We start from the raw sequence: 12,318 nt of genomic DNA, 5'->3' as shown, positions 1-12,318 counted from the left end.
GCCAATAAACAAAATTCCACATAACGCCCAGCTGGCTGTACAAAAGACCTTATTGGTGATTTCTATTGCTCCAATACTGTCTCTCTTATACTCCTTTCTTGTTGGGGTGTGTTATCCACATGATTGTGCTCCAACTGGGGGATATATGATTCAAACATATGTTTGGACTACTCCTGTGGACATTAAAACTGAAGTTGCATGATTGCATGATTAAAACCAGAACTTCCATAACACTGGACTGTCCATGATTTTGCACTCTGCAGGGAACTTGATTCTTTAACAGATGCTCCTCAACCAATGATGGAGTTACGTTCCGATAAACCCATCGTAAGTGGAAAAATCGTAAGTCGAAAAAGAATAAAGTACCGCACCTACTGAACATCACAGCCTAGCCTACCTTAAATGTGCTTAGAACACTTACTATAGCCTACAGCTGGGCAAATTTAAGCAGAAGACACTCATGGACGTTTAGTAGACATGATGGGATGTGAAAACACAACATAAAAAAACGCTTTCAACACCGTACTGGTTGTTTACACTTGCGGTTGTTTACACTCATTCACGTGATCGCTACACAGACTGCGAGCGTGGTTGAGTGGATGCTGCGACTCGCTGCCATTCCCCAACATCGGGAGAGAGTATCGTACCGCATATCGCCAGTGTGGGAACAGATCGAAATTCAAAATTCGAAGTACGAATTCTATTGAATGCGTATCACTATTGTACCATCGTAGCTTTGAAAAATCGTAAATCGAACCATCGTAAGTAGAGGAGCATCTGTATTGAATTCACAAACATGAATATATATGTGACGTGAATGTGTAACACTATGTCTGATGTAACACATACATGTAAAAAAGAGCAGCACGGCTGAAGTGTGTTTATTTCTGTTGCCTGTTGTCCACTGCTGAGCCTTGAGATTTCTCTGAGATATTTTGGTCAAAGGGTACAAGGTCGTCTTTGAAGGCCACCTGGTTGGAATGGTGCTGCCTCTGCTCTTCCTTCTTCTGGGCTGGCTGCTCGGCCGTCAGGGGCATCACCCACACCTGCAGCAACGAAACGAGAGAGGCAGTCGCATTAAGGAAAAATATTTGCCTGCATGCAAACACACACACACACACACAAACACAAAATACACATTTGCTATCATGCTCACATACAAACTCATACTGAAGAGCCACACCTTTATTCACACTCAAATATACACAAACATACACACACACATTCTTTCACACACAGTGTGGCTCAGAAACACATCGACACATTCGCTCACATTCACTCATACATGCACACGCTTTTGGCCTCTTACGCGCACACTTATAAGCCACGCTCATCAAGTTGAGTCTAGCACTGAAAGGAGGAGAAAAAGAATTCGAGGTCCATACTGTTTTCGGCACGAAGCTGATGTCCATCTTGTTGAGCGCTGCACTGCTTATCCGAGTGTTCTGCAATATGATGCTCTCCTTCAGAAACTCCTTCATCAGGGCCGGCTTGGACACCAGTGGGGATGTAGGCAAAGGCTCCTGCATGGCATAGTGACAGCAAACTGTGATATTCCAGATGATGGAGTAGAGAGCTGGTCCAGAGCCATGGTCAGTCTCTTAAAAAGACACCTTGCGGCTTTTTCTAGAACAGTACTCGTGGGACTGAGATCCTCCACCTGCTCCGTCCACCGTAATTCTACACGCCTTCGCTAATTTGCTTACAATTTGCCGGGCGACACTGTTACAGCATCTTCTCCTTCTCTGGTTTCCGTATCACTGTTACTTCATTACTTTCTTGGTCTACTGAATTTCAGTCTGATTTGTATGTAATTGTGGGAGGAGCTGAACATGGTAGGGGTTGAAGAACAAAACACCAGAAAGATGGAATAGTTGGAGGCATTGAATAATCAAAATATTAAGCTGAAAACAATGCAGATAAATGTCTTTATAGCAATATTGCAGGTAGCAGCGATAATCACAATAGTACTGTAAAACACATTACCTTCACTTTAACTGAGGTGGGTTCCTGTTTGGTCCCTTTTTCTTTCTTAGCGCCGTCTTCAGAAACGGGGATACTGTCGAACTTGGTCTGAATTAAACTAATTATCCGAACGTCCCCAAAGGTCCAAGCAAAGTCCAGGCAATTTTTCCCTTGAATCAAAAAATAATTAAGACATCAAAAAATACAGAAACCATTCTTCTATTTTCTGTTTAGACTCCATGATTAGCTTATAACTTAACAATTAGTAGAATCTGAAAACAGTTACTACTGGCTCGTTTATTAACCTGTGCTGAATAGTTATAATTACATCAAAATCCAAAAGCAGTCAGTTTACTTAAATTTCATGGACTTTGTGCTTTTTTATCGTGTTTGATTTCAATGTACACATCCAAGGGTAAGTCAGAACCTGATTTATACATTATTGCAGAAAAATTTTGACTCATCCACATACATTCCTGCCAGCGGCAAGGAGACTCTTCAATGGGTGCTCCTGTTGTCGAGGTGGAACAGACCTCCTCTTGTTAAGAGTGGTATTGAGCAGCCTGTACTACTTTATTTTTTACATAATTGCATGTCCTGTCTATTGTCAAACTATTTATTTATTCCTGTTTTATTCCAGCATCCTATCTATCTATCTATCTATCTTGTATAAATCTGATGAAAATCTGATTGCATGGTAGGTTTGACTCCACTTTTATTTAGCGAAAAGTTTTCAAAATTGGTCTCAATAATTGGCCCTGAAATGGCAAAGATCTGGTGATACCACAGATCTCAAACATTTCTGCAGTCTGAATATGCATAGCGTACTGTAGATGTTGACGATTATCATGCATTGGGAATGGTTGTTAATGTACTGTACCTAACATATTTAACAACCTGACTGAGTCCAATGTATTGTATGTATTAAAAATATTCAAGTAGTGTGTATGATGAGTTTTAACATATTTTATGCATTGAAGACACAGATGCTGGTTGAAAACCTTGCTTGTTCTCAGCCTGCACGTTGGCACCGGCCTGCAGGAGGTACTCCACGCAGCTAAAGCGGCAGCTCGCGATGGCTCTCATGAGCGGCGTGGCACCATTCAGGGCCTGGGCATCCACCTCAGCACCCGCCCCCACCAGCAGATCGACGATGTCGACCTGCCCCGCGTGACACGCGTGGTGCAGGGGTGTCCAGTTGTACTGGTCACATGCGTTAACGTCAGCCCTGTGGGGTGCAAATTACCACTTGGTATTGGTAGCCATGCATAATTAACTTGCACAGCAAAAAATGTATCAAATTCATATTTAATACTTGCAAACCACACCAATACAGGGCTGCAGGAAAGATAATATCTAAAGCATTAGTTTATCAGAGGGCTAAACTATCTGAGAAAAGTACTTGTTCCTACAAATAAAACTATAAGCAATGTAAAAGGTTCACTATGGAAGTGTCTTTTAAGTCATTTATAACAACAACAACAATAATAATAATAATAATAATAATAGCAATAACAACATCTACTAACCCCAGTTTCAGTAGGAATTTGGTGACCTCATAGTTTCCACAGGCACAAGCTGTCATGAGCGGTGTCCTGTAGAAACGGTCCTTGATGTCCACAGCAACTTGCTGTCCGAATGCCAAGAGCAAAGAATCCAAGTCCCCAGTCTTCACACAGTAGCTAATGTTGATGTAGATCTTCTCGGGCTCATCAATGTACCAGGCCGAATCGTCCTCAATCGGGTGCTTTGGTGGGTGGTCCCTGTCGAAGCGGTTTCTGTCGGTGAAGTGCCGGTAGCTCTCTATCATGAAGAGGGGGGGTCCGCCGTCTTCACGGCGCTGCACAAGGTCAGGAGGCAGGGTGCAGATGGGCAAGGGGAGGATAAATTCTCCCTTCTTCTTGCCCTTTCCAGCCTTGCCAGACTTCTTCTTCTTTTTCTTGGGGATATATGAGGATGCGACAAATGCTTTCTGTAGGTACTGGAGACCACTGAAGAATTCCTTAAGACTGATGTGGCCCTCGCGTTTCTTGTCGTGGGTTAGGACAATCTCCTGCAGCTTGTCCACATCCACAGGTGCACCTTTTGCCAGTAGGATTGAGATGAACGTCTCCCCATTGATAGTGTCCTTGCTGGACACCCCATCCTCGGCCGCCTCAAACGCAGCCCTCAACTTCACCTCGTGCTCAAACGACCAGTCATGGAGGGTCAGTGCCCAGCGCTCATTGGGGTTCACAACTCCAGGCTTGGAGTACTTGTAATGTAGCTGCTCTGCCTTCTTGAGCTCTTTCATTGCCATCTTGTGGCCGTTGTCTTTGGCAATCTGAGAGGCGACCAAACCTTTCAGATTCTTCAGCTTGGGGTTGCAACCTGGGGTCGAAAATGTAAAGAAATAAATTCGGCTGGATACACAGCAAAGCGAGCACCTCTGAAACACAGCGGTACATTTCTTAACAGGACTGAATGAACCACCCCTTGTCATCACAAATGCACTGGCTGACAAGACTAACAATGTGAAGTCTTACAAACAAGGGGGCTAAAAAAATAAGGAAAGGGGTCTTTGCAAAGTAATGTCATTGTACGTGTCATATTGTCACGGCAAGGTCATGGAGCAGACGCTAAACGTGATCCACGTCCGTGTACCATCCCACAGTGAGGAGGTGGATCTAACAGTGTTGGTATAGATTTACCTCTTTGGGCCAGGAACCTGCAGCACTGAGCGAAGCCACCTCTAGCAGCGTAGTGCAGAGGCGTATTCCCATCCCTTGTCATCACACTCAGGTCTGCCAAATATGCAGACATGACCTGAATGATCTGCACAGGGCAAAAAATCCACATTGAACAATCAACAAGTTCCATGAAAATGTGAGCAACAATGACAAAGTTACACAAAGTCATTTCACCAAATTAGCAGGAGAACTGGTGAAAGCATATCCTTCCAAGCACAGGAGAGCTTTTAATGCCGAGGCTGTTAGAAAAGAAATTCAGAAGATTCTGCTAATAGCCCACATCCAAGGGGACGAAAGCAACAGAAAAAACAAGCGCTGATGCAGGGCTTGGAGTGAAGGTGTTTAAGCCCACCTCTAAGAAGCCTCCCTCTGCAGCAAAATGAGCAGCGTGCATTCTACTCTTCTCGAGCAAGTTGGGGTTGCCCCCCCTTTGGAGGATTCCTCGAACCAGGTCCAAAGCCCCTTCCCTGGCCGCCTCCATCAGAGCTGTGCGACCCGTTGCCTGGGTGGAAGCGAGCACGTTAAAAAGAGATAAGAGAAGATCATCATTCACCATGGTGAAGTCACATTATTCCGAAGCCATTCTGAAATGTATTAAATTAAACGGACCGGTTTGGTAAGTCAAACAGCTGAAGATGAAGCCCTTTTCATTGACTTATTTACACAGCTGAGCAATTTCTACTGGAGCAGTTCAGGGACAGTACCTTGCTCAAGGGTACTACAGTTGGTTGGGGGGTGGGGGTTTCAACTCGGCTCTTTTGACGGCTCTAATCACTTCGCTACCAACTGGGCCGTTTGCTGGGAGAGCTGACCTGACTGGTGGCATTGGGGTTAGCGCCTCGCTCCAGTAGGCTCATGCACATGCTCTCGCAGTCCCCAGCCTGTTCGCAGGCCTGCAGGAACACGGGCTTGCCCACCAGAGACACATTGTTGACGTCAGCCATGCCGTTCAGGGCCAGCTGCAGGCAGCGCTGGTGCCGCTTGGTGGGAGACAGGCAATAGAACAGAACACCTGGAAGAAGCAGTCGGGCAGAGATGCTAACAGAGTAGCCGAGCCTGAGGTTTCACGTAGCCTAGACGATGAGATGTTTACCATGGAGATGTTTCACTGTACATCATTTTTTTCTCATGACTCTGGACTGCACAGCAGTAACTTGACCATGAAAACGGTCATGTGATACATTTTAGTGCCACTGGCCTCTTAACCGGGAGGTTCTGTGTGCCCCAAAACCGTGGCTTCATCAATATTTAAGGACAAACAGGAGGGGGATCATGAATTCTAGAGACTCAATCGGGTAAACTGTGAAGAGCTGAGGACAGGAGAGGCTGTTCCTAAAACAAAATAAAAAAGTAATGGGAATGGTGCGTGAGAACAGCAGCTGATGACCTGATACCTTTTCCCTCCGCATCCACTGCTTTCATGTCAGCTCTGCTCTCCACCAGCAGAGCCACCACGTCATCATGGCCCAGTTCGGCAGCCTGCATCACGGGCGTGCGCCCCTTCCGGTCCCGCACGTCTGGCGATGCTCCCTGGGCCAGCAAGAAGCCCACCATATTGATGTCATTTGCCTCGGACGCCAAGTGCAGGGCACTTTTGCCCTCCTGCGGCTCGGTGAGGTCAATCAGGCCAGGAACACCCAACTGGACCATCTTCTTGATGTGAGGAGCATCCCCCTTCAGGACGCACTGGAGCAGCTTGTAAACCTGCAGGGCCTCCAGGCGTCCTTCGGCCACAGAGCTCACCATCCTGTCACCCACCTCAGAGGGGAAACACAGCCGTCATGTCCGATAACCGCCTTAAGTTACAAACCCGTATTTTTTGTAGTTCACTTTATTCTCCATTTTCCAAAGTATCAGTCACCCGCACATCGAGTTACCCATTTATACACAAGGGTGTTTTTATTGCATCAACTCAGGGTAAGTACCTTGGTCAAGGTAACTACAGCAGGAGTGGGACTCGAACCAGGAACCTTCAGATTACAAGACAGCAACTAGTAGAGCTACGCCTCCTGCTTCCCCTGGCAAGAGCTTTAAACACCACAATGAGCTGGATTACTGTCGGGCACAGATCTAGCGATAGCAATTCGCAGATTTTGAACGAAGAGAACAAAAAAGAAAAGTAGACGTTTGTTCAGTCGTGAGCAAGAACCTCGGAGCGAGATCAGCTCTGCCACCTCCACACCAGTAAGCGAGGAGGAAGGAGGGAAGCCCGTGAGACGGAAACTCTTTGGCCATAAGAACAACTGCACTGATCGTACTTACGAACCCGCGGGGATGGACGCAGGACCAGCTGGACTCAGGAACTCCTTTCTTGTCATCAAAACTGTCTTTTCCTCTCCGTTCCGCCCCCTGCAGCGCAACGATCGTGTAACTGCGGCGCAAAGTTCAGCACATCGGCGTCCATTTCACTTCGCGGAAATCATGACTTCCAAGCAGAGTCCTGCACTGTCCTGTCGCGCTGTCTCCATGGCAACAGAACGCCGCACGGCCAGGTGGCGAGGGGCGGGGCCTTGTCCTCGTGCTCTGCGTCCAGTCTGATTCAACCCTCCCGCGCGGCACCACTTACTGCAGCCGAAGCTCCGCTCGGATGTGAATGACTTCCGATTCGGTGCCGCCTTGGCTTTTGGAGCATGACGATGTTCGATATCCAGCTTGCAGTGTTAAGAACTACTACCTACAAATCATGTTTATGTGTGTTTTTACCGTGTCAGCTCAGGTAAGTACCTTGAATCATCATGGGCACTGCACTGCGTTACCAGCTCCCCACCGTCATTAGCATTTTTCCACGTAGCCTATTAAAATGTAATACTAAATACATTTATCAAACAGTATAAATATGATGTAACTTGATTTATTGTAAATGCGTTTCCGGTCCATATTTACATATTCTATTGTGAGTTGAACATGAACAATTGTCCTCACATGTGCACCTATGCGAGTTAAAAGTAGAAATACGGTAGTTTCCTAATAAAATACTGCTTCGCTTGCCAAAGTCGGCGGAGCGCAATTTGTGGCCACGAGATGTCAGTAGTTTACAGGGCAAATCCGGCAAAATACAGGATTGTAACGACCCGCGTTACTTTGTATCTTAGCGGGAAAATATTTATTGTAAATAGTTGCATTCTGGGTAAAATGTGATTTAGGTGTTCAACCACTAGAGCGACTTACGGGGAAAAGAATGGGGTGACTTTTCCAGTAGGAAAGAGGAAAATTCTACAGCTAAACAAAGTGGGAAGACTGGCTGAAGGTGTTGGCCTTTAAGGGGAAGGGGAAGGGGAAGGGGAAGGGGAAGGGGTCCTGGGACTGAGACTGAGACTGAGACTGAGACTGAGAGTGAGAGTATTTCTTTGTCTGCTGGTGTTCAAATAAGTGCTCTCTGTTTGTCCTTTTTCACCCCATCCAAACCCACAGTGCCAGGCCATAGTATTGTTTCTAATTTTTGTTAGTTTTTATTCAAAGGGTATGATTTTCACTTGTTTCGTGTGGTTTTAGTTTCTTGGACTGAGAAAGGTTTTTACAAAAGTTCATCTATCCGTTTTTAATAACTGCTTGTCCTTATCAGGGTCACCTATCCTGGAAGCATTGGGTGCAAAGCAGGGGGGGACACCACCCAGGTTTATTTCAATAACATCCTCCAATTGGCAGGTGATTATTGGGTCGTTAACAGACCCCAGTCATGTGAGTCTCAAATGGGCTCCACCCATAGATGTTCCAAGTTTAAAACCAAAACTCCCCGCCAGTCTTTTAGAACTGAAGAAGCCACTTGGATGAGTGGTGAAATGTATTAAAGAAAATTCATGCAAGTCCAGTTGCCTTTGTTTTTTTTTTAGCTTCATTTTTTAGATAAGGCAGAGGGGATGCCTGTCTATCGCAGGGCAGCTACACACACGTGGCAATTTATCACCATCAATCCACTTGATGTCTTTGGACAGTGAGAGGAAACCAGAGCACCCTGACAAAAACCAATGTTTTCTCACGCCACTCAGGTGCTGTGAGGCGGCAGTGCTTCTTACTGCACCACCGTGCTGCTGGGAAAGTCCAAGGTTTTTTATTTAGCAGATGTAGGATTCAGGGCGTACACAAGTGCATTCCACAACTGACAAAGAGATTAGACACATTACATTATGAAGATAATAGATTCTATAGATCATATAGAGACATATGAAGACACAGCCACAGTTTTTCTGATGCCACCATTTTGTAGGCACACCTTACTTATGTATCTGCCTATAAAAAAGATAGCAAATACACACCTAATCATGGAAGATGGTGTGATTGAAATGTATGTAACTTTTAAGAAATTATGAGACAAATTAGTGTGAAGAGACGGGTTTGGAGACCGTTCCTGTTTGCTTGGAGAGTTTCAGTAGTTCTCAGGGAGAGAGGGAACTCATTGCAGCACATGAGAAACGAAACAAGGCACTGAATGTAGTGCTCCTTATGGACTGTAGGAAATGATCACTTACTCTAGGTGATGAGGTACTGTAATATACTGTAATATATTGTTCTTTTGATGGGGGAGGCTGGTGATGTGGTGTCGTCTGGTGGTTGGAGCAGTTGCCTTTGACTCCACTGGTTTGTAGGTTTGGTCCCCTCCTCTGCCCATAGTACCCTTGAGCAAGGTAAGTTGGCCCCGCTGTGTGACTGGGTGCATAGTTGTCACCTTGCGATGGACGGGCGTCCCATCCACGGTGTGCCCCCCTTTAGCCTTGTGCCCAATGCTTCTGGGATAGGCTGCGACCGTGCTCAGGACCAGCGCTTATTGAAACTGGTTGGTTACTCTTTTATATAGCACCATGGTCCTGGAGGAACGCTGTTTTGTTTCACTGTACAGGTGGTCGCCGATTCATGATGGTTTGACTTGCGATTTTTTCGACTTTACGATGGTGAGCTGGCCACAGACATGATTTAGTAGAAACTGTACTTCGAATTTTTATTTTTTTCCAGGCAAGTGATACACAGAGCGATACTCTCTCGCGATGCTGGGCAGCGACAGCGATCCGCATCTCCCATTCTGTCATGCAGAGGTGTGTATTTAGTGTATTAAATGCATTTTCGACTTACGATATTTTCAACTTAAGATGGGTTTCAGGGAACGTAACCCCATCGTAAATCGGGGACCACCTGTATACTGTACAAGCTGTATATGGTTGACAATACAGCCACTTTGATTTTGACTTTGATTTTGAACAGATGGATGGACTAGCAGGAAGATGGTAGATATCGGCTTTGGAGAGGTTGAGTAGATGATACTCAGTCATCCCAAGCAGAGATGTTGGAAAGGCAAGCTGCAATGCAGGAGGATCTATCTGTGCCACTTCGGGGAAAAGGGAGAAAGAGCTGTGTATTGTGTAGGTGTACATGGGAGAGAGTGGGGGGGGGAAACTGAGTCCAGTGGAACATCAGTTGAGAGAGACTGAGGGGAAGCCAGGGATCCATGCCAAAGCACCTGGTAGGATCTTTCCTGTAGGTAAAACTCAAACCCTTTCAGTTACAAACCTTTGATCCCATGCTGTTTAACCCAGATCTGAACCCACAAATGTTGCAGAGGTTCAGGACAATGAGGTATTAGGAGTATTCCAGATGCCAAACAGGCTCCTCCATTTGATAAATCAACACATTACACACACACACACACACACACACACACACACACACACGCTGTCTGAACCGCTTGTCCCATACAGGGTCACAGGGAACCGGAGCCTACCCAGCAACACAGGGCGTAAGGCCAGAGGGGGAGGGGACACACCCTGGATGGGACGCCAGTCCATCGCAAGGCACCCCAAGCGGGACTCGAACCCCAGACCTACCAGAGAGCAGGACCCGGTCCAACCCACTGCGCCACCACGCCCCCTCATTATAAAATATTTAAATTTTTGAAGGTAATAACCTGAAGTTGCATGTACAATTTTACCTTCACCTTCGCTCATAATGTCATTTTCTCAGGACAATCGGGAGCTGAGCTCTCTGGTCTCTGCCACCTTGTAACTTGTCATTGTCCAAGGGCATAAGGATATTTTTCTTTCTTCACATGAGCATGAATGGATCAGTAGAAAGTGTCACCTCATCACAAAACTGCTACTTTTCTCAGTGCTTCTGGGTGAGAGGACTCTTCTTTACAGGCCTGTGTGTAGTAAACTAGTAACTCAACTGCTGCACAATGGCAAGTTTACTGGAGCACACGAGAAACAAATGACATTGTGAGAATAAGGTCAATTCTATTTGGAACTGATAAAAAGATGAGCTTAATGTATTTCTGCATGTCTCATGTCCATTTGAAATGAAAAGGTGCTTACCCTGACCGGAAGCTATAGTGTAGTAAAGACTGGAATAACAACCAAATAGCCACATCTACCAAGTCCTCTATTTGTTCTGCAATCTCAGTTGTGAGACGAAAAGTTACTGAAACCCTGCCCAGACCAACAGCTGTCATTTTTTAATTCCCCCAAAGGGAATAATAAACTGTTCGATCCCCACTCAATCCGTGTGGAGTTTAAATGTTTTCCCCATGTCTCCGTGGGTTTCCTCCGCATGCTCTGGTTTCCTTCCACAGTCCAAAGACATGCTGTTCAGGTTCCCCCTTAGTGTGTGAGTGACACAGATAGTGTGTTCTGCTGAGGTATGGATGAGTGACCCATTGTAAGTAGTGTCTCTAGCAGTGTAAGTCACCACGGTGAATAAGGTGTGTGGGCTAGTAACACTACATAGTGTCCATTGTAAGTTGCTTTGGAGACAAGTGTCTGCTAAGTGAATAAATGTAAATGCAGTTCAGGTAGATTGATGACTCTCTGTTGCCTGTAGTGTCTGAATGTGTGTGCGTGTACCCTGCAATGGATTGGCATCTCATCTAGAGTGCACTCAGCCTTGTGCCCAGTACTTCTGGGATAGGCTCTGGATCACTCTGATCAGGTCAAGTGGTTATTGAATATTAATATTGGATTAATAAAGCACAATCATTATCACACACACACTTTTGGAACCGCTTCTCCCATACAGGGTCACGGGTAACCGGAGCCTACCCGGTAACACATGGCGTAAGGCCGGAGGGGGAGGAGACACACCCAGGACGGGACGCCAGTCCATCGCAAGGCACCCCAAGTGGGACTCGAACCCCAGACCCACCGGAGAGCAGGACCCAGTCCAACCCACTGCGCCACCGCACCCCCACAATCATTATCATTATTATCATAATTAATTGTGTTAGACCACTGATTTGTCCAAAGATTCCAGTATTGCACATGCACTTTTGTGAACTACCGCTCTACAGATAAACTTTGTTTGAGGTTTTTTAGGAGTTATGAGTTCTTCCGAGTTCCTCTACCAGCAGCACTTCTAGACGCTGCCAGCTTTAAGTCAAGTCAAGAAAAAAGAGCAGAACTGTACTCCTCGTAAACGAAGACTCACTCTTTCTACTGATCCATTTCCAAAAACTCTGTGCACATGTCCACGCGTCCATGGGAAAATCTCCAGATGAAATTCTGGCATTCAGTTTGGAAAATGGGGTGTTTTTACAGTTACACGTTTTTTTTTTTTTTTAAATTCTTTTATGCAGTAATTTCAGCCTGGTGGATACTTGTGTGTACACATTTATTACAGTTTTGAAACGGGGTATATGCATCTC

The 12,318-nt window shown here is 45.7% G+C and overlaps 1 protein-coding gene across 2 annotated transcripts; it reads right to left on the bottom strand.

Moving 5' to 3' along the window:
* Nucleotides 1-543: 543 nt before the first annotated feature.
* On the bottom strand, nt 544-7,147 carry ankef1a (ankyrin repeat and EF-hand domain containing 1a). Of its 2 annotated transcripts, none has more exons than XM_018735103.2 (10): nt 6,957-7,147; nt 6,089-6,452; nt 5,507-5,706; nt 5,047-5,196; nt 4,656-4,779; nt 3,495-4,335; nt 2,967-3,193; nt 1,987-2,135; nt 1,386-1,523; nt 544-1,046 (listed from the first exon to the last, which is right to left on the bottom strand). In XM_018735103.2, exons 2-10 carry the CDS (start codon nt 6,438-6,440, stop codon nt 882-884), a joined length of 2,346 nt encoding a protein of 781 aa, XP_018590619.1. In that variant the 5' UTR covers nt 6,441-6,452; nt 6,957-7,147; the 3' UTR covers nt 544-881. The 2 variants fall into 2 exon arrangements, with proteins under 2 accessions (XP_018590619.1, XP_018590620.1); XM_018735104.2 differs by lacking the exon at nt 6,957-7,147 and adding an exon at nt 6,620-6,624.
* Nucleotides 7,148-12,318: the final 5,171 nt, after the last annotated feature.

Source organism: Scleropages formosus, chromosome 1, assembly GCF_900964775.1.
Source record: "Scleropages formosus chromosome 1, fSclFor1.1, whole genome shotgun sequence".
In the NCBI taxonomy this organism is placed as follows: Eukaryota; Metazoa; Chordata; class Actinopteri; order Osteoglossiformes; family Osteoglossidae; genus Scleropages; species Scleropages formosus.
This window is presented reverse-complemented; position numbering and strand designations above follow the sequence as displayed.